Source organism: Rissa tridactyla, chromosome W (assembly GCF_028500815.1).
Source record: "Rissa tridactyla isolate bRisTri1 chromosome W, bRisTri1.patW.cur.20221130, whole genome shotgun sequence".
NCBI lineage: Eukaryota > Metazoa > Chordata > Aves > Charadriiformes > Laridae > Rissa > Rissa tridactyla.
Window position 1 is genome coordinate 31,316,484 of NC_071496.1, and position 22,309 is coordinate 31,338,792.

The following is a 22,309-nucleotide window of genomic DNA, read 5'->3' on the forward strand; positions in this document are numbered from 1 at the left end:
TTACACCAATCATGATAAAAGTATGTATGACTAAAGTCACTCAAACTCCACCTTGAAGATAACAAACAGTATAAAAATAGCCCGAGAGAGGGGGGATACCCAGGGAAGGCACCATCTCAAAGAATTCCATCACTGGCTTCCGGGATTAGTCGATGGGCTGAGCCTCTCTTCCCCCTCATAGGGACGCCTTTGGGTAAGACTTTGATTATACCGAGTGCTTCCTCGGGAAACTTAGAAATTTCTCTAGACAATCTCTACCCTACATTTATAGCCAGGCTGTATCGTTTATAACTTTGTCGCGCGTTTTGTATATGTAACAATACTTTCATTTGCACGTGCTTTGCAGACAGTGTATTTATCACCGGCAATCCTAAGAACCTATATACCTGTTGTTTAAATAAACTGCACTGTTTAAGTAGCTAGTCGTTTTGTTTTCTCACTGAACGTGACCAAAGACTGGAGAGTGGCCGTGCTAGTTCATGAGCACGACTAGACTGAAGGTGCAGTCCACTATTAGTGTATCCAAATCGTAACAGTTTAATACATATTAAACGCGACTGGGCTGATAGTGGTGAATTGGGCATCGCTCAGAATTTAAACCTAGCCGCACCTGGCCTCCCACCTCAGTGAGGAGTGTCAGAACGCAAGGGGGTTTATTTTCTGCCAAAACCGCTTGGCCCCTTTTCATGCAACAGAATTTTGGCGTAGTCGGCAGGATTGCCATGGATAAACTGCTGCAAAAATATGACTGTGCCCCTTCCCAGGTCAGGAAGGAGTGGGCCCAAAAATTTTGGAAGGATGAAGAGAAAGTGGTGGAACGTATTGAAGAGTGTCGGGCTTCACTAAAGCTCAGAGCGGGGAAAGGCAAGGGTGTGATCTGTGCAGTGTTAGGCGCCTGTTTATCTCGTGCACAACAAGAAGCTAGGGAAACCCCTGCTCCTAGTCTGATTTCTTCTGTAGAATATGCAACTCTGAAATCAGAAAATGAGGTATTGAAGTCATCACTAGCTTTTGAGAAGGAGACAGGAGAAAAATTAAGAACTCAAGTTGATAAGCTTGTGAGTGAGAATGAATGTTTAGGAAACCGTAATGATCGACTTGGGAATGAAAATCTCCAACTTAAAGGTGAAAATCACCAACTTAAAATGTTATTGGAAAGGGTGACTTGGCTCTTAGATAAAATGCAGCCCTCGACCAAGGTCCAACAAATTCCTAAGTTAATGTGTTATCCAAATTCCGGAACCCAGACCGGAGGTTTTGGGTCTAATAGTGAGGATGAGGAAGAAGATGAGGAGGGAAGGACTTTTACTGTGAAATCTCGAGTCTTTCCTTTACGGCCTCTGATTAAAACTGAAACCACAGTTGATGAGGAGGATGATGAAGTCCGCAACACTGTGCATACTATTCCGTGGACGCCAACAGAGTTAGCGAAAATAAGGGAAAAATATTCGAGGCAGCCAGAAGAATCGGCTGTTGAGTATGTGTGGCGAGTTTCTTCTGAAGGAGGAGATAGAATTATGTTGAGTGAGGAAGAAGCAGGAGACTCTTGGGGACCAGGAGTGTTTTTAACTACAATGGACGGGGATCATAATTATTCCCTAACCGCTCGAGCAGCCTTTTGGGCAGGTGGTATGGATCCACGAGAGAGGGGAGAGCCATTAGAGATTAGAGCTACAGGCTACTCTGATCTGTTTGCGGCTGTACGGAAAGCAGCTTGTCTGCAAGCCATGCATGACAGAGAGGAATTTCGGAAATCCCCAATGTCAGCCGCTATCGACCCCAATTGATTAGCCCCTCTCATCCGTGGTCTTCCCGATTGCCTGAAACCGTTCGTTGTCCACACTCAAGATCGCATACGAGAGGCTCGGGATGCTCGTGGGCGGGGCCAGCGTCGCTACATGCCCACCTGGAATGAATATGTACAGGAAATAGATCAGTACGGGCACCGAATGGGCTGGGCCAGCCTAACTAGCGAAAAATCCTCCAAACACCCCCGAAAGGTTCGCCAAGTCCGAACTCACACTCAAAACCCCAAACCGGTGGAAAGGTTTAAGCCTGATAAGGACCGGAACGAGTTGTGGCGTAAAGCCCTACAATTAGGGGTACCCCGACAATTCTTGCATGGTGTCCCTACGGGAGATCTCCGTACGCTGGTCCAATCTCTAACTAGAAAGAATAATTCGGCTGGGGAGAAAAGTCTAACCAGAGAATCCCCAAGCCGTGAGAAAATTGTGCCTTCTGCACCGGAGTGTAATTTGATTGATTTGTCAGAGCCCCAGTCAAAAAACTCTTATCCCCGGGGAGGGCAGTGAGCCACCCTGTCCGGCGGGTACTAGCTATTCAATGACTCTCTCATAAAGATTCCGAACCTATTATCGCCATTCCTGTCGGACCCCAGAGGATGTCGGTAAACTTTATTATTGATACCGGAGCCCAAATGTCTGCAATCACTAACGAAACGGCACAACTTCTAGGTATAAATCCCACCAGACGCAGAGTCAACTTCACAGGAATTGATGGTGTGGTAAAAACATGCCCCGTTGCAAAAATTAACCTCTGGTTGCCGGGAGAGCAGCGAATGACTAGGGCGGAAGTGTTAGTGGGTGCCTCGCGTACTAACCTCCTAGGATTTGACGTGCTGCGTGGGCGAATGTGGAAATTCCCAGATGGAACTGTGTGGAGTTTTGCAGGACGCGAAAAAGGAATAGACACAGTGAAACTGAGTCTATTGGAAACTTCCATACCTTTACCTCCCTCTAAAATCACTAATGTCCGTCAGTATCCACTGCCTGCAGCTGCACTTGCAGGAGCAGACGGGGTGGTATCAGATTTAGAAAAAAGAGACATCATTAAGAGGACTCACTCGCCTTATAATTCACCGGTGTGGCCGGTAAAGAAACCAACCGGGCAATGGCGTTTCACAGTAGATTACTGAAAGTTGAATGTCAACACTGCACCCCTGACCGCCGCGGTTCCAAATATCGTGGAAATTGTGACAATGATACAAGGAGCTGCCCATCCTTGGATGGCTGCCTTAGATGTTAAAGACATGTTTTTTTATGATTCCCCTCCTTGAGCAGGACAAAGTGCGGTTTGCATTCACATAGAAAGGGGTCCAATATACCTTTAACCGACTTCCACAAGGATACAAACATTCCCCCACCATTGCTCATAATGCTTTAGCTAAAGTGCTATCAGAGATTCCTGTTTCACAGGGATGTACGGTATACCAATATATTGATGACATCCTAATAGGGGGAGAGAACCAAGAAAGTGTACAAGACATGATGGAAAACATCCGAAAAACATTACTTGATTTAGGATTGGAAATTCCAGACTCAAAGTGTCAGGGACCTGCACAGGAAGTTAAATTCCTGGGGGTCTGGTGGATTAAGGGAGCTGCTTCTGTCCCTCAGGATACCCTGGAAAAAATAGAGCATGGACAGAATCCATCCCGCGTGAAGGAGTTACAGCAAGTTCTGGGAACTTTAAGTTATTGGCGTAAACATATCCCTGGCTTTTCCAACATTGCTCGCCCCCTTTATAGTTTGCTCAAAAAGGGTAAATCCTGGGAGTGGAATGAACAACATGCTAATGCTCTGGAATTACTAATAAAGGAGCTAAGGTTATTCCAACAACTTGGTCCTATACATCCAACTGACCCTGTCCATGTAGAATGGGGGTTCAGTGAACATGGTTCCCATTGTAATTTATGGCAGAAGGGACCAGCAGGACCGGAGAGACCATTAGAATTTAGCTCTCACTCCTTTAATGATACTGAGAGCAGATATTCAGACCTTGAGAAGGGTTTACTGTCCCTAGTGCGAGCGTTGCAACGAGCAGAGCAGATAAGAAGAGAACAGAGTGTGATCATTCGGGGACCTTTCCGCCTCCTAGATGTGGTCCGTAAAGGGACAACACCACCAGCTGGCATTGCCCAGAAACCCACAGTTCGAAAGTGGTATGCTTATTTAGAAGGCATTAATGAAATCATGCCAGTCTCTGAAGGCAGTGTTAAAGTATCCAAGCTCCAAAAGGATATAGATGGTGCCCTATTGTTCCAATCCCCACCAAACGGACCATCTCCGATCCAAGAAGCACCTCCTCTGAAGGAAGGCAGTGATATTACAGGAGCGTGGTTTACTGATGCGTCATCTCACCGTGAAAACAATAAGTGGAAATACGAGGCCATAGCACTGGAAGTAGCAACGGGAGAAAGAGCGATTGAAACAGGGGAGGGTAGTGCACAAGTAGGGGAACTCAGAGCTGTCCTACTAGCTGCACAACATGGGGCCACCTCCATTTACACTGACTCATATGCTGTTTTTAAAGGAGCCACTGAATGGATAGGTCACTGGGCAGCCAACGATTGGCAGGTGAATAGAGTCCCGATTTGGGAGATGGACACTTGGAAGCAACTGTTAGAAATAGGAGGACAGAGAACGTTGCACATTGGTTGGGTAAAAGGCCATGATCGTTCAAACTCGATCACTGCTCAGTTCAACCAACAGGTAGATAGCCTCACGCGGCTGCAGCAAATTGATATTGTAGATGATGGTCGGGAATGGGAACGCTTACTCGAATGGTTACATGTTAAGCGTGGCCACACGGGCCGTGCTGACCTGTATCAGGAAGGTCTAGCCCGGGGGTGGCCTGTATCGGTTAAGCTGTGCGAACAAGTAGTAACTGCCTGTTCACAATGTCGCCTACGACTCGGTAAAGATCATCCAAGTAAGGTGCCTCCCTTACACATTCGGGACAAGAAAACGTTGTGGCATTCATGGCAGATTGATTATATTGGGCCCTTGAGATCATCAGGTGGGAAAAGATATGTCCTGGTAAGAGTGGAGATTATCTCCAGCCTCAGTATGGCCACCAGCTTCAAAGCAGCTACCGGGAACAACACAGTGAAAGGCCTAAAAGGGTGGTTCAGCACACTTCCCCTTCCCGAGGAAATCCAAAGTGATAACGGTTCACACTTTACCGCTACGGTGGTACAAGATTGGGCCAAAGAAGAAGGGATCCGATGGGTATTTCATACTCCCTATTATCCTCAGGCTAATGGCATTGTTGAACGCACCAATGGATTGGTTAAGCGTTTTGCAAAAACTCATGAACCTGGTTGGCATTTGTGATTGGACGATGCCATCTATCAATAAAATAACAGATGGAGTGGAGATGGCTGTCCTAAAATGAAAGCTTTCTGTGTATCTGCCAATATTATCTCTCCAAAAGCTCCCAATGAACCAGGAAAATACCCAGGAAGATTTCACCCTGGGCAACCTGTGCTAGTGAAAATGCCTCAAATTGGGACGGTGCCAATGGTGCTAGCTAGTCCCAAAAATCCCCATGCATGGGAAGCCAAAGACTGTTCAGGGAAGATACACCGGATCAACACTCGGTGGATCTCACCTTCTTTTTAACCCCGTCGGTCAACTAAGACCGAGCAGATTTTCTTTTCCTTTGCGTCTTACAGGAACCTTGGATGAACTGTACGTGGACAGACGGATTGGCCTACGCTAACTTTGAGTGTCTCCAGGGAATCCTGACGTTGATCCTGGCAATAATACTATTTTTATTATGTATGGCTACCTGGAGGCCCAAACTCTAAAATGACGGATTGGCAGATGGAATTGATGCTATTCAGTTTTACCTTTATATTCCCTGTTGTTTGTAGTCAAAGAGACCCAGAGTGGCCATGGTCTCAAGCCTTTGTTAATCACAATGCGATGGCAGATACAAGAAAGGGAGAATTGAGTTTGGCCACTGTAGTTCTGCAGGAAAATGAGGTGTTACATGAGTGGACCTGGAATAGTTGGTACCCAGTCCTGAAAGGTAAGGCAGGGGTGGAAATCCGAGTAGGGTGTAGAATGATCAACAGCTCAAACCATGAGAAGGCCATGAGAATAGAGATATTTCACCCTCAGAACCCACGCTCAATGACAACAAAGCACTGTGTCACCGGCGAGTGGGATTGCTGGTATAATTTTACTCTTGTGGAACCCACTCTTGTAACTTGTCGTTGGCAACAGGATGAAATAGCACTGCTATTTGAATTCAAGGTAGACGTAGCACCTGACCTTTGGGATAATGCATTGTCACGGTACACTGCAAGCACTGGAACACCAGAAAACAAAAGGGGTTTAAATCTCTCCACTCTGGTTATACAAGGAAGTGAAGTGTATTCCAGAGATAAATGGAGATGGAACGAATCACTCCAAATGGCTAAAATCGAGGCCACCCTTGGAAAGAGAATACACATTGGTTGCCGATTTATCAATGGGTCTACTCACCACAGGCCAACTGTACTTAAAACCATCCATGTAGACTCTACCAAACCAGACAAATACAACACTGATTGTTACAAAATTATGGAGCCAAATTCAGATTGCTGGCACAATTTCACTTTCATCAAACCTATAGTAGTGTATTGTATTTGGGGCTACAAGGGCACAGAATTGTTATTTGAATTGATGATTGACTCAAATACACCTGAACCTGCTGAAATGAATCCAGAACCTATACCCCCACAAACTCTCAAAGGTGTATCTACTAAACCCTCCATTAGTCTAACTCCTTACACTTTCAACATTGGCCCTTATGTTATTAAACACACAGGTCAACAACAGATACTGTTTAATCCAACATATTCCCTCAAACGAGCAGAATTGTCAATGCAGATTAATATCTCTGCGATCAAACCCACCTGCTTACCATTCCTGAGTACATCTTATGCAGGATGGTCAGCATGGTTACGCAGACGAACTCTTGCCACTTCACACGGACGGAAGAGGGATGTGACTGGTATCTTAGGAACAGGCCTGGGAGTCTTAAATAGTATAGATGCTGAGATACTTGCCAACAAACTAGTCACAACCACTACTGATCTAGACAAATTAAGACATCCCCTACAGTCCTCTCTATTAGCATTGGGAAACCACCAATGGCTTTTATCAAATATATTGCCTCAGTGGGAAGAAACGGGTGAAAAAGACCATCAGCTGATCGCAGATGCACTTGGTACAACCCAAAACAATGTTTCCTTGGCTCTTAGTTGTATCCAAGCCCAACTGTGGATGCAATCTATGACAGCCGCAATCATAAGGGAAGGTGAAGAAGGCACCTTGCCCACCGAAATTCGAAAAGTAATATGGGATAACGCAATTGAATTTGAGAAAAAATTTCAATCCTGGTGGTATCTGGTTAATTTCACCTATGATCCCACTGAGAGCAAGGCCACAGCTTTTGTCCTAACAATACGCAATGCTTTGGTATACACCATATACCCAATCATTGCGCTGGGGTTGAATCACCAAGGAGCTATACTCCATCCAATAGAGCACAGAGTGTGGGCCCAACAAAATGAGAATAAATGGCAAACTGTTGATGTTGACGCATGCATTTCACGAGACCAACAAGGATTCATTTGTGAGAGTAATACCTTCAAAGCGCAAGACATTTGTCTTGACACCAACCAGAATGTTTGTCACTTTGAGATACATCCCGATGAAACCCCAGAAACTGTGCTTGTATATATTGGGAAAGGGTGCGTTTGCATGAGGTCTCCCTGTAGTCTTGTATTCGTAGATGACACAGTAGTTGATATAAGTAATCACTCAAATCTTTGTGTTTGTAACTTTACTAACATCATTGGATGTGACTTCAGTTATTCAGCTCCTGTTATGTCTTTTCAATTGCTACAATCTAATTATTGATTCGAGATTTGTTGCCTACCCCTATCGGAATGAATCTCTCACTGGTGAAGAAGCTGCTACAACACGACGAATTGAAGCGACTGTTGAAAGAGGCCCAAGAAAATGGACATAGAACTTTGATTACCGTCCATCATGATGTTGAAGAACAACACCAAGTGCTGGAAAGAGTCAAGAGAGACGGAGGACATGAATGGGGAGACACTCTTTTTGGATGGTCGCCAACAGTTACAGGACTTTATAACAAGATGCTCCATCCTGTTGTTGTTCTACTAATACTCACTGTATTGTGCTTCGCTTTGACAATTGTTTTGTATGTTAGACTTTGGATTATGATGAAAAGTTTAACTCGTTTGATCACTCCACGAGATGTATTGGCACTTGATATCCCTCACCACAAGAACACACGTGATCTTTCCTATCAGTATTGAGTATCGTGGAGCTTGAGTGACTGTAGTCACGGGGTGGATTATGTGGAATAAATAATAAATTGGCTAAAAATACAAAAGTACAGCATTGTTCACACCTTAAGGAAAAGTATAAAATCAAGAGGCTTCTGAGGTAGAAAATAGCCGCAGCTGGCATGAAGAATACAACACCTGTGGTTCCCTGATAAGGATGCTTGTGAAGCTACACGAGGTACGGGGCAGGATGCAATTATCCCGCGGCTTTACCTTATGATGTATAGCGGATACGGGAATGGGATGGTACCATGAAACAGATAAGCTGCCAATTAGCTGCCCGCTCGATACTCTTAGCCAACATTTTGTCAAATTTTGATGAGATGCTGTCCTTTGTGCGAACTTTGCTCATTATAATGTCATTATAATACCAAAACACACCTCCATCCCAAAGGCTACCCGCCTCCAAGGTGCGACCACTCCTTCTTGAGTCTGCGCCCTGAATTTCCCGTAAACTATACCTTTAAATGTGAAGCGAGAGAATGTTACACCAATCATGATAAAAGTATGTATGACTAAAGTCACTCAAACTCCACCTTGAAGATAACAAACAGTATAAAAATAGCCCGAGAGAGGGGGGATACCCAGGGAAGGCACCATCGCGAAGAATTCCATCACTGACTTCCGGGATCAGTCAACGGGCTGAGCCTTTCTTCCCCCTCATAGGGACGCCTTTGGGTAAGACTTTGATTATACCGAGTGCTTCCTCGGGAAACTTAGAAATTTCTCTAGACAATCTCTTTCCTACATTTAGAGCCAGGCTGTATCGTTTATAACTTTGTTGCGCGTTTTGTATATGTAACAATACTTTCATTTGCACATGCTTTGCAGACAGTGTATTTATCACCGGCAATCCTAAGAACCTATATACCTGTTGTTTAAATAAACTGCACTGTTTAAGTAGCTAGTCGTTTCGGTGTCTCATTGAACGCGACCAAAGACTGGAGAGTGGCCGTGCTAGTTCAGGAGCACGACTAGACTGAAGGTGCAGTCCGCTATTAGTGTATCCAAATTGTAATAGTTTAATACATATTAAATGCGACTGGACTGATAGTGCTGAATTGGGCATCACTCAGAATTTAAACCTAGCCGCACCTGGCCTCCCACCTTGGTGAGGAGTGTTAGAACGCAAGGGGGTTTATTTTCTTCCAAAACCGCTTTGCCCCTTTCATGCAACACCCACTCAGCTGATGCAGCTGTTTATCTAAAACAGTCCCCTTTGTGTTAATTTCAGCTTCCTTTACGATAGGTGTGGTCACTTCCTACATTCTTTTCTGAGCTTCATGAGCGCATCACCCTTGCCTATCTTCCCTGAGCCTTCTTCCACTGTAGGGGTTCGTTGATCGGTCACACCTTGGTTCCCAGCTCACCTTCCTTCATGGAGCAGTTCTCCTCTTGTTGCTCCTTGACAGCTCAGGCCTTGTTGAGCCCTGAGCTGAGCGCCACGGAGTCTGGCTCTCAGGCTGGGCAGGGACTTGCCCCCATGGCTCCCCCACAGCTCCAGGCTGACCTCCAAACCCTGCATGAAGCTGTAATCAGCATGCAGAGGCAGGTCACAGCCTGGATGACATCTTGTCTTTTTCAACTGCTCAAGAGGCTCACGTAGACTACATGCAGGAAGTCTCGAGTGACTTGCGACAGAAACATCTCTATGCCAAATTCAATAAATGCTCCTTTAAGAAACTGAAATGGGCATTCACTACAGCTCCATTCCTAGACTACCCAGACGGCCTTTCATTGTAGAAGTGGATGCCTTAGACGGATCCATAGGGGTCATCCTCTCTCAGAAGGTCAGCCCCAAGCAGGAACTCCACCCCTGTGCCTTTTTCTCTCAGCAGCTCGCTCCCACTGAGACAAATTACAATATCTGGGACAAGTTGCTCTTGGCAATCAAAGCTGCCTTTCACCTCCTCAAGGGGGCAAAAGACCCAACAGTGTTGCTAACCAACCACCATAGCCCGGAATATTACTGAGACATGACGTGTCTCTCTCTCAGCCTTGCCCTCTAGGCTTCTTTCTTTTTGCACTTTCACTTCATTCTCACCTAATGTCCAGGGCAGCAGAATGGCAAGGCCAATGCCTTGTCATGGAAGGGGGACTCAGACGCTTCGTCATCACCACAGCAGAGGATAATCTCACTGCAGTAGTTAGAGAAACCACTGCAAATTGGAGCACTTCTAGCAAAGCATTGTGCTGGCACGGCCTAACTTAGCCTGCAAAAACAGGACAGCTGCCCATATTGGGGGAAGAAGCTGTATGTCCTGAGGAGACTGCTGCAAGTACAGGTCCTCCATCAATGTCGCCATGTACCTGCAGCCAGATGCGTGGGCTGATGGAAGATACAACACCTGATTACCTGGACCTACTGGTGGTCCACAGTACAGGCCACAGTCCATGGACTTCATAGTAAACCTCCCCCCCTGCAGAGCAATAAAGCCATCCTAGTGAACACCTGTGTTCATACCAAAAGGCCTCTGCAAAGACCACAGGGTCTCTTGCAGACCCTCAGACCCTCCCCACTCCTGACCAGTCTTGGAAGTTGATGTCCATGGACTTCATAGTAGACCTGCCCCCCTCACAGGGCAACACAGCTGTCCTTGTGACTGTGGAACTCTTCACTGAGATGGCTCACTTTGTTCCCCTGGGAAATTGCCCACAGACTGCCTGACTTCCTAGAGCACATTTTCTGATGCCATAGCCTTTCCCAGACAGCATCATTACTGACTGGGGGAAGGGGGGGGGAAGCAGTTTACAGCCAGATTTTGGAAGGAGCTTGTAGGGCTCTTCCCCATACAAACTTGCCTCTTGCCCTCTCACCACCCCCAGACCAATGAGCAGACAGAGAGAGTGAATCAGATCCTGGAACAATATCTCTGGCATTACAATAATTTTCTCCAAGATGACTGGGTCACCCTCCTCCCATTGGCAGAGTTTGCTTACAGCAATAACATCCTTGCATCTGAAGAGCAGACCCCATTCTTTGCTAACTTTGATTTCTACCCCCAGAGTCACCCAACCACAGCAGCTGCTTCACACACACCTGCAACTGGTGACCTGCTTGCACAATTCCAGCAAATTCACATCCTCCTCATAACCCAGCTGGACAAAACCAAAAGTGCCTACAAAAGGTAAGCAGGCAGATGGCATTGCCTGGCCACAGCCTTCTCCATTGGTCACTGGGTTTGACTTTCCAGCAAGCACATCCAGACTGCCTGACCATCTGCCAAGCTGGACCATCGTTATTTGGGGCCTTCCACCATGGCTGACCAAATCAACCCAATTACCTACTACCTGGAGCTCCCATGATCCTGGAAGATTCACCCACTTGTTCATGTCTCCCTCCTGAAGCCTCATCACACAGACCCCTTCCACTGCCAGCCTGTGATACAACCTGTTGTTATCACCACTCCTGCTGTGCTCACCCTCCTCATATACTGTGGGGATATATCCTGGTTGGTTAGGTCATTGCCCCTGCCTTTTCTGTAATTACCCTTTGTTTTTAACTTTTCCCCCCCCCCCCCCATAGAGCAGTTCTGCTCTTGCTTCTACTCGTCAATAACAGTGTGAGAAGTTACAGGCAGTGCCATGAACAGTGGGGAGAAAGAAGTAGGAACAAAGCAGGAATCAGTTTGATGCTGCCAAAAGTCACCCTACAGACAGAGCAGCCTCCCTGTGGGGCGCTATGAGTAGCCTGCATTCTAGCTAGTGCACTGATGGTACAGAGTGCATGCATCAGGTAGGGACCCACACCTTCAGTGTGTGTACACAACCTCATGGGGTGCTCTCTCACCAGTAATGTAGGGAGCAGCATGGCTTCACATAAAGCTGGATCATCCACGTCTCCCACAGGAAGTGGGTGCAAGTAGAAGTACCCACATTCCCAGGAGAGCGTGTGCATATAACTGTGTGAATGTGGGTGGGGGGGGATTAAAACTTCTTGGGGTTAGTTATAGAAGGGTGTTTAAAATTTTTTAAGTGTTTACTAATATTTTGTAAGTGTGTAGTATTGTGCTTTATCTGTTGAATTCCTGGTATTGATCCTGAATGTATTGTTTGCTCGCTGATTGCTGGCTAATTATGTCATTAATAAATCAATAAATCATTTGGATCCTGATTTGATTTAAACTACATGGGTTCACCAGCTTTTTTCCTGCAACAGAAGTATGAGGGCAGCGAAAAGGAGGGTGAAGACATGGGAAAAGGAATAATTTATGCAAATTATGGGATCAGGGCTGTCTGGAGGCACCTGCTGGACAGCCCTGCGCTGGATCACTGCAGCCTAAATCAAGACGTTAACAAAGCCTGTTGTTTTGACCATGCCACGCAAATCAAACCTTCTTCTGTGGTCAGAAGGATGGGAGGGAAGGGGGGCTGCTTTCCCTAGCTAGCAGGAGAACACTCTGACAGGATGGGTCACGCATCCTGGTATTGCCATATCAGTGCCCATTCTAGTCATGATGGCATTTTGATAATCAGTGCCTAACATCTGACAGTCGTCAGGATCCTGATCTGAAGTCAGCAGACTAAATCAGTATGTCTGGGAAGGAGGGTCTGGTTACAGAGGGAAAAGGCCCTCTGGGGGAAGCAGATGGGTGCTTGGAATGGGTAGGGAAACTGATGGAAAGGCATGCATGGAAAGGGGGGGGGCAGCATGGACAGATCCTGAGCCATGATCCTCCCAGATGAAATGGAGAAATTGGATGGGAAACATAGTCACTAACTACTCTAAGAATGAGAAATTATGTAAGGCCACCCCAGGATTTCTGCATCACTGAAGCCCCCCCTGGTCCCACAGCCTGCAGCTCTGACTCCCTGGATTACTGATAGGATCTATTGCTGTCACCACACTGCCTCTAGTGCTGTGGGACCAGTGACCCTGTTGGTGAGGTCATTGCTTGACCTGTGTTGTGGCTGCCCTCAGCTTCTGGCTCGCCTTCCTTGAGGGGGTAGCCCTGCTCTTGCTGCTCCCTGACAGGCGTTTCAGTACCTAAGGTAGTCTTTTAAAGATTAAAAAGTGACCCCACTTGATGAGTAAGTAGTCTAAATGATCGTTTTAAAGTAGACAGGGCTTTAGCAATGATAAAGAATGCCTATTCATGTCATCATGCCATTACACACTAGCTTACATACATGACCAGTTCTGCTCCCTCTCGTTTGTTAACTGAGAGAGGCTATAGAATTCTCAGGGAACAGTAAGAGTGATTGCTTTGTGAGGGAGGGCAAGCTGGGAGACAAGGGTGACAGCAAGGCAGGCCAGGGCAGTGACCTCACTTACAAGGTGTATAGCCCCACTCTCAAGGTTCAGTGAGGGCTGGCTGCTCCCTAAGGGAAGAGGAGCCAGGAGCTGAGCATGATAACAAGGCCAGCAGAAGCAGTGACCTTGCCAGCAAAGGCCCAGTCCCACAGTACCTGAGTGAGACAATCAGGGCAGGCCCAGGGGACGGTAGCCGGATTCAACCAAGAGTCTCAATTGCCAGGCAAGCGTGTAGTGATGAGGCAGGTTTAAGGCCAGGCTGGGAAGTCTGTCCCCAGGTCAAGGTCTGCATCAGTGGGGTCTATGGCCAGGTACAGGCATGGCCGTGGTGTAGTTGTAGCTCAGGTGGGGTCCAGCTGCTAGAGCCTCGGCTTAAAAGCAGCTTCCAAAGGAAGTGGGGGTGGGTCTGGCTGAGGCCTCCCAGCAGTGCTACCTGGGAGTGCTCTCCCCAAAGTCACCAGAGCGGGGGGGGGGGGGGGGGAAGCACACTCTGCCCTCAGCTATGCTATATCTAAGTTAGCCCTGAGCCCAGGCAGCCAAACCTCCAGGAGGAGGGACTGCTCTCAGGGCCCTTAAACCCACAGTATCTACCTGGGTGAAGAGAGCAGAGCAGGTAACCAGGGCCAGACAACAGTCCAAATAGCCAGGCGAGTTCATAGTGATGGACTGGCTCATTTTTGAAGTCTAAAATATTGCAGTGCTTTACTGAACGTTGGATTGTTAAGAAAAATTTCCAAACTATTAAAGCCAAATCATATCATTACATACAAAGGAAAGATTCCCAACAAAACCATACCAGGTGCTGGACAACGCTGCAATGAACACAGGTTATCTATGTGGATGCAGAAGATTAGCCATTACAAGAGAAATTAGTCAAATGTCTTGAAATGCTTTATCACCTACAGACTGATGATGAAGGTTCCTTTTTCACACAAACCATGATTAGCAAGGGCTTGAATGAAAGCTGAGAGGCAGAGGCTCAACCTAAATAAAATGGCAGTGATTCTGGGAACAGCAACCTAGGTGATAATAGGTATGATATCAATCCCTTCAGCTTCTCAGTCTGGGTCTGAGGAAGACAGTGTTTTAAGAATGAACATTTGGGGCATGTGTGTGCATTTGAGAAGATGAGAAAACAAGAACACTACACATAGTCAAAACCCTTCTTAAAATATCAAATTTCAAAACTACTTCCCGCTTCTTTCCCTAAATAGAACAAAGTACTCATTCTTCCTTCTACATTACTTGTCAAGTAAAGTAACTTCTAAAAGAAAGCTGTATCTTAGATTGCCAGAGCACATGAACAGCAGCCAATAATTTTCCCCTCAACAGCGAGAAAATGTTTTCCACAGCCAGGGAGCTCTAACAACCAAATAGATATTTACTGCACTTTATACACACACACAGAGAAAAAAACAAACCAAAACCAACTACTGCTGTAGAACAAGCATAAGAGAGTTCAACCAAAAGCCATCTAAAGAAAAAAGCAACAGATAAACAGAAGCGGGAGGAAAGCAGCACCTCGACATCAGCATGTTCACATGAAGGGAGAGTCACTAGAAAATTTTTAAGACACTCCCTGACATTTTGCATTCTTGTTTGAAGAGGAGGGAGTGTAGTCATGTGAGCACATGAGCATTTCCCTCCCTGTGTATGGAGACACTTGTGCACACAAACACAGGGAGAGTTGCACATGCACACAGGAGATGTATGTGCATACAGGGAGATACATGCACATGTGTGCATGAGTGTCCTTCTCTGTGTGTGCATCTCCATCTATCTGTGTCTGTATACATCTCCCTCTGTGTGTTGGTGTGCACAAGTGTCCTCTTCTGTGTGTGTGTACATGAGTGTCTATGTGTTTCCACAACTACCTGATTGTAGGATACGGAGATGGAGTCAGTCTCTTCTTGGAGGTGTGCAGCAACAGGAAGACAGGTGATGGACACAAGTTGGAACATGGGAAGTTCCAATTAGGGAAAAAAAAAAATTTCCCATGAAGGTGGTCAAATACTGGAACAGGTTGCCCAAAGAGGTTGCAGTATCTCCATCCTTGGAGGTGTTCAAGGCCCTGAGCAACCTGATCTAATTAGACTTGTTCTGAGCAGGAGGTTGAATTAGATGGCCTCTGAAGGTCCCTCTCAACCTAAATTATACTATGATTCTATGAGTGTATCTCTGTGTCTATCTCTGTGGGCACTGCTTGCAAAATATGTTTAGTTGTTACTGTTTAGTTACTCCCAAAATTTGAAGAGAGTTTAATAATATAGTTTTGATCCTTTTGGCAAAAACGGAAAACTTGTTTTCTTTATGACTAACAGGATTTTCAGCAACATCAAAAAAAATTAACTTCCTGATTCCACAAATAGGTGCACAACTCATTTTCTGGTAGCAAATATTTAAATGCACCAAATAGATTTTCACCGATCCAAAATGGTCTTTTCCCAGGATAGGGAGTGGGATAGGAATAATTTCTTCTCCCCCATCTACACACCACCTGATTTGTTCTGTAAAATATCTACATTTTCTTAACACTAGAAGATTAATCACAGATTGTAATACATATACACTTTATATAAGTTTGAAATTATAACTAACAATGAACGTTCATCTGCTATGAGGATCCAAACACATTGTAAAACCTAACCATTTGATTTTGGTACCCAAAGGAGCTTAACTTTGAACAAACTGGTCCTAACTGTTCCAAGTGCCATAGTTGAAAACAAGCTTTTCTGACTGCAACATCACCTCCAACAGAGATTGCTCAAAAACTGTATGTTTAGCACAGGATCTGCATTAATGAACAACAAAACTTTTGAACAACCCCCCAAAGCTCCATCCCTTTTCAGAAGAAAGACAAGAAAGAAAGTGAACCCCCCCCTAATCCAATGGCAAGATCTTGGTATGCAGTTACCAGGACTGTGATGAACTGAACAAGCAATAAAGGTTCTATTTCTTTACTGTACCTAAGAGTTCCCAAGTCACAGGTAACGTAAAACCTTTTCTTTCACAGTAATACACAAAGTCAATTTTATTATGAGATTATCAGAAGTGTGGGAGAGGATTTGGAATCAGACTTAAACCTGAGCCGTTCAACTACACCAAGAATGTCCAATTTCTAAACAGCAGAACTGAAACGAACTTTTGTCAAGTAAAACTTCCCTTTCTGAGATCACTTATATCTGGAGAAGATTTTTTTTTCTGTTAAATATCATCTTTTGTGAAAGGCCCACATAACTGGGGAGGAGAGACAGCTATATAAGAAGTGATCTCCAATACACATACAGAGATACTTCTTCAATATATAAACCAATTCAAATGTAAAAATTAAAATTTCTAAATTTTTAACATGGTATTCCTTTAAAACATTTCCAACCACAAATTCCAAGGGAAAGTGGTGAACCCTGTTGTGTATAAAATATATCTAATTTTAGAGTAAGATTTCTAACAGTGTAAACATCCATACTCCAGACTTCCATAAGTCATCTAAGTAACTCCCAAAGACATAAGCACAGTTACAAATATATTCTAGGAAAGGACTAACTAGTCTATTTCTCCATGCTCCAATCCCAAAGAATGATCTCTCATTGTTTGCTGTGCTCCCTGCACCAATGTATAATTACTGACTTCATATATATAAAACCTATGTTATAGATATGGTTATTATATGCAGTTATATAGTTATAGGGGTTTAATACATTATATATAATAGTTCTTATTGCCATATGCAAACAATGGTGAAAAAACATCTAAGACCCCAATCCTGAAAGCACAGTTGTGTTTAAAATTTAATCATTTGGGAAATCCCAATGCAGTCTAGAAGAGAACTCCCACGTTTAACAATAAACACATAAGCTTAAGTGTTGGGACCTCAGTCTTGAAAACATCATAGCTCCAAAATAAAAGTAAATTGAGTGATCAAAAGCTGTTCCTCAGAGGGATATCATCATGTAACCATTTTTAACAGGAAATGGACCTGACGCTTAAAAAGTCTCAGGTGTCAAATGGCCAATATACAGAGATTATTAGGAAGATAGGGTTTCCATAAGATGATGCTTTCACAGAATTTTGGAGTTACCAACATGTAAAAGAATTTAAGAAGCCATATCAATCTTAATAATAGTTTCAAAAGATGCTGACAATAAAGGAAAAAAGTAGTCAATCAGGTAGGGGACACTTTGGATTTATATACGCATGTAATTTTAGAACTGAATGCCACTCCTGAAGGACTGCAAGTTTCCCCACAAAATAAATATTCTAAAAATCAAACACTTGATGCTTACAAAAGTGTGTCAGTTCACTTTCCAATACCAATAAAGCCAAAGGACAGTAAGAAGGCAAGCAGCCAGCTACTCATTAAGGGAATTAAGTAAGAGTACATCACCCATACACTTATGCTATCTTTATCAACAGATCAGCTGCATTAGGGGGTTGTTTCTTTACCAAAGAACCATAGACAATCACTGAATCTCACATAATATTTTGGAGGATCAGCTAAACAGAATAACTACGATCAAAGTTACACAACCCTGGTATTATTCAGAATACAACAAAAGTTTATATGATAGTACAGACATATTTAAAGGCACAGTAAAAAAACAGTAATCTCAAATTAAAAAAAAACCAAAAACGTTATATCAACAGACTAGGAAATATGAAGACAGCACAGATACTATATTAACAATTATTATACTAAGAACAAATGTGCCCTCTCAAATTTAATTACAGCATTTCTTCTCCAACAGCATAATTTATAATGCCACATCATAGAATCATAGAATCTTCATGGTTGGAAAGGACCTTTGAGATCATCGAGTCCAACCATACACACACCCCCAAAAAAAAAAACCAAAAAAAAACCAAAAAAAAAGAAATCTGATGCTAAGAAAAAAAAATATATGAAAGATCTCAAAGGATGGAATAACTTTAAATGCTTCTATCCTAACACCCAACTCGGGCTCTGTGGCAAGACCCATGCACCCCTTTGAGCCACATGGAGCAAGAGAGTTCAGAAACTTTCTCCAGCAGTCCAGTCCGCTCAACGATTCCAACACCAGAAATACAAGGAGAAAATACACAGAGAAGGAAATGGCTTCTCATCACAGTCCTGAAGACTCCACAAACCCCCGGTCTTGGTGAGTCTGTTTCTCTTAACCCCTGATACACTCCAAAGTTTCAGCTATTCGCCAGGAGGTACAAAACTTCAACAAGAGCCCCAACAAGTTTATTTGTTTTGGTATAACCCTAGCAGAGTTTTTGCTCAGTCCCTTTTCCGGGAGCCCCGACGTCTCCCCCGTGTGCGCTGCTGCTCTCGTGTCACCCCCTGGGACTCAGCACCCTCCGGGCCACGAGGCGACCGCTCAAGAAGATCCCAAGCTCCCCAAAGAAGATGGAGGGCGATACCACGACTCTGGTCTCTCCCCCATCCCCGTGTGTTTTACCGCCTGGCGTCCAGACACCCATCGTGTCTCCCGTGGGGACACGTACCCGGCGGGGCGGGCATAACTCCACTGAAGTGTTGCGAAGGGTGTCAACTTCTGGGACCTTTGGGGGAGAAGATGAACAAAGGGGTAGTCCAGGGGAGGGGGGGGGGAATAACCTTCCCCGCCCCAAAATACTTCTCCGCCTCACACGCACCGCTTACCTGACACGGGGGCTCTAGTGCCAAGGGCAGCGATGTGTCTGCCTCTGCCCTGAGTCTGGCTCTGAGTTCCTTGCTCCGGGAGGCTCGGCCTGTGTAGGGTTGGCGGCGGCTGCTGGCAGAGGGTGGGGGGAGGCGGCTGCTGGAAACGAGCAGCGCCCCCGTTCATGGCGAAGCTGAGGAAGCTGGAGTGGATTCCGGGGGGCTCCAGGAGGAGGAAGGGAGCTGGGGGGGAGGCGACGGCTGCGGCAGCGATGGGGGAGGGGGAGGAGGAGAAGAAGGCGGAGGACAACAGCGCAGGAGGAGGGGGGAGGGAGACGGCGGAAGGAGCCACCAATCTGTTGGTGAGCTCAACTCCCCTACCCGCTTCTCCCACCTGGCGAAGGGGATCCGATCGATCTTCAACGCCGTCCTCCCCGGACTTTGCGGATTCCCGATCGTGGTTCCGCAGGCAGGCGGAAGGAAAGAGGCGGGAGCCGGGCTGCACAGCACAAGGTTGGGAGTTGGCGGCGATCAGCATCACTTCCCCCCGCCCGCCCCCAAGCAGTTGCAGCAGATGGGATCCCAACTGCCCAGACAGCGCACGAGGGGTGGTGGGCACGGCAACAAACTTCCTTTCGGTCTCCTCTCCCCTGCGAAGTAGCAGCGTTGGGGCAAGGGAGCTTCCACCGTTCGTTGACCCCCGGTACGGGCTCAGGGACACTGGGCGGGGGCTGAGACTGCTAGTTCGGCAGGAGAGGCGATTAGCCGTGCCTCACGACTCAAAGGGCTAGGGCTCAGTGCAAGAGAGAAAACGAAGGCAGCATAGAAGGCTATTATACCTTTCCCTCCCCCGCCTCCGCCCTGGAAAAAATAACAGCGCTACGCCAGGGGAGCGAAAGATACCCTTGTATCCGAATCAGTTAAGTCCGTTCCCCGCCGTCTTTCCGTTTCGGGGACTTCCTCTGCCGTCTTGGCCCTCCTCGTACAAGACAGCAAGGTCCACTTCTTAATCCCGGCCCTGACCGGAAGAGGGGAGTGATTCCCCGCGGGTGCCTGTTCATGTATTAGATCCGCCTTTGTGTGTGTGTGCCTTCCTCTCTCCCTATGTAGGGAAGAGGCAAATCCTCTATCCCCTAACGCTGGTCTAGCTGCTCTCAGGGAAAAAGTTGCTTCCTTCCTCTTCTGCCATCGGCCTCACAAGCCCAGGATAAATTATACACGGTGAGAAAGAGTGCTCAACTCACAGCCAGCCCTGCATCTTCCCGCTTCCATACCAACTCTGTCCACTCAGATCCCAAGGCAGCAGAGAGGGCCAGTGCCTTTCTGGAATGTCAGCTCCCACACAGGACAGAACGTGACAACCAGGGGAGGGCCTCATCCCCACCAGACACACAAACTTTTCTCCCCTTGTTTTATTCTCCCCTCTCCTTCTTTTCTCCACTTTTTTTCCTTCCATCACACTTCTATTGCCAGCATTCAGCTGCACCATCAGGTCTCAGCCCAACCACCTTGGGTATCCCTTGGCCATGCTGGAAGGGGAAAGCTGTCCTGCATCATACAGCACTTGAGATGCTAGGGCATGTACTTCTCCCAGGCCTTGTTCCCTTCTTTCTTTCCACAGATTCTACTTGCCCCCACCCCCAGCAGTGGCAGTGACAGTTGTCTCAGCAGTCAAGAGCCTGGTGCTAAACTCAGGCAGAGCTCCGCTCGTCTTTATCTTTTTTCCCTTCTCCTTTAAAAAGCTTATAACCAAAGCATACAAGCAATGGAGGGAGGGCAGCCCCACACGGATTACTACATGTGCACACAGAAAACAGAAAGCTACTCACTAGCAGTACTGCCTGTACTACGTGGCATATACTGGAGCATCTCACATATAAGGCTGAGAGAGCTGGGGCTGTTCAGCCTAGAGAAGAGAAAGCTCGGGGGAATCTCATTGATGTATACAAATATCAGAAGGGAGGGTGCAAAGAAGACAGAGCCAGGCTCTTTCCAGTGGTGTCCAGTGACAGGAGAAGAGGCAACGGGCACAAAGTGAAACACAGGAGGTTCCACCTGAACATCAGGAAACATTACTGTGAGGGTGACCGACCACTGAGACAGGTTGCCCAGAGAGGGTGTAGAGTCTCCCTCCTTGGAGATAATGCAAAAGCCGTTTGGACATAGTCCTGGGCAACTGGCTCTCAGTGGCCCTGCTTGAGCAGGGGGGTTGGACCAGAAGACTTCCAGACGTCCCTTCCAACCTCAGCCATTCTGGGAATCTGTGTATGTGTGCACACATGGCTATAAACTCAACAGGGAAGGCTTGAAAGGGTTTGGTAGACTTTTCCATCCCTGGCTCCTTGCCATCCATGCACTTTTGATTAAATGAGCCTTTGTCTTACCAGGGTGGCCCTGGTTCCTGGGAGATCTGCACAAAGCCAGGGAGTCTCTGCCTGCAATAAATATGCATCAATCAATGGTGTTGGAAAGCCCTGAGCAGACCAGATGCACCGAACTTGCAATCATCATTGTCCCCTTTGCGCTGCTTCCTTGATTGGGACTCAAGTGTGTCCTTTATGCTCCAGCTACCCCTAGATTGTCACATCGCTCCAATTCAGAAACACCTACAGGCATCTCCCCACATCTTACCCCCCTGGCCCTCCCGCATGCAGTGAGTTAGCAGAGAGCTGCAGGGAATATCTCTAATTGCAAAGGCCTTTCCAGCAACAGGACTGCCTTTGCAGTGATGTATTTCTCTCCCTTTCAGCCAAATGCTTTGCAGGCGGGGCGAGGCGAGGACCCGGGTGGGGGTGGGAGAAGAGGGAACTGCTGCGATCATTCGATTGGACAGCCGGGCTATTGCACGGGGCTCTGCGCCAGCTGCAGGGCCGGCTCTTCATCCATTACATGCAAGCGCTTGCAGGGCACAATGGCGGGTACAGGAATCAATTATTCACAAAAAACAAAGGTACCTGGGGCTTGTGGCAAGGTTTTGGTAGCAGGGTGAGGTGGGGGGGTGGGGCTGCAGAGGTGGCTTCTGTGAGAGACACCAGAAGCTGCCCCCATGTCGGACGGAGACAGTTTCAGCTGGCTCCAAGACAGACCCACCGCTGGCCAAAGCTGAGCCAATCATCGACAGTGGTAGCGCCTCTGAGATAACACATTTAAGAAAGGGTAAAAAAATGCTGTGCAACAGCAGCTGGGAGAGAGGAATGAGAATATGTGAGAGAAACAACTCTGCAGACACCAAGGTCAGTGAAGAAGGAGGGGGAGGAGG

General features: G+C 46.4%; 1 protein-coding gene across 1 annotated transcript in view; it reads right to left on the bottom strand.

Annotated features, from left to right (window-relative positions):
* Positions 1–19,447, bottom strand: part of LOC128902039 (E3 ubiquitin-protein ligase RNF38-like) — a 251,879-nt gene extending 232,432 nt beyond the window's left edge. The window contains exon 1 of the mRNA XM_054184362.1: positions 19,072–19,447. Within this exon, the coding sequence (XP_054040337.1) occupies positions 19,072–19,237 (166 nt within the window). The 5' untranslated portion in view covers positions 19,238–19,447. The remainder of the gene's footprint in view (positions 1–19,071) is intronic.
* Positions 19,448–22,309: the final 2,862 nt, after the last annotated feature.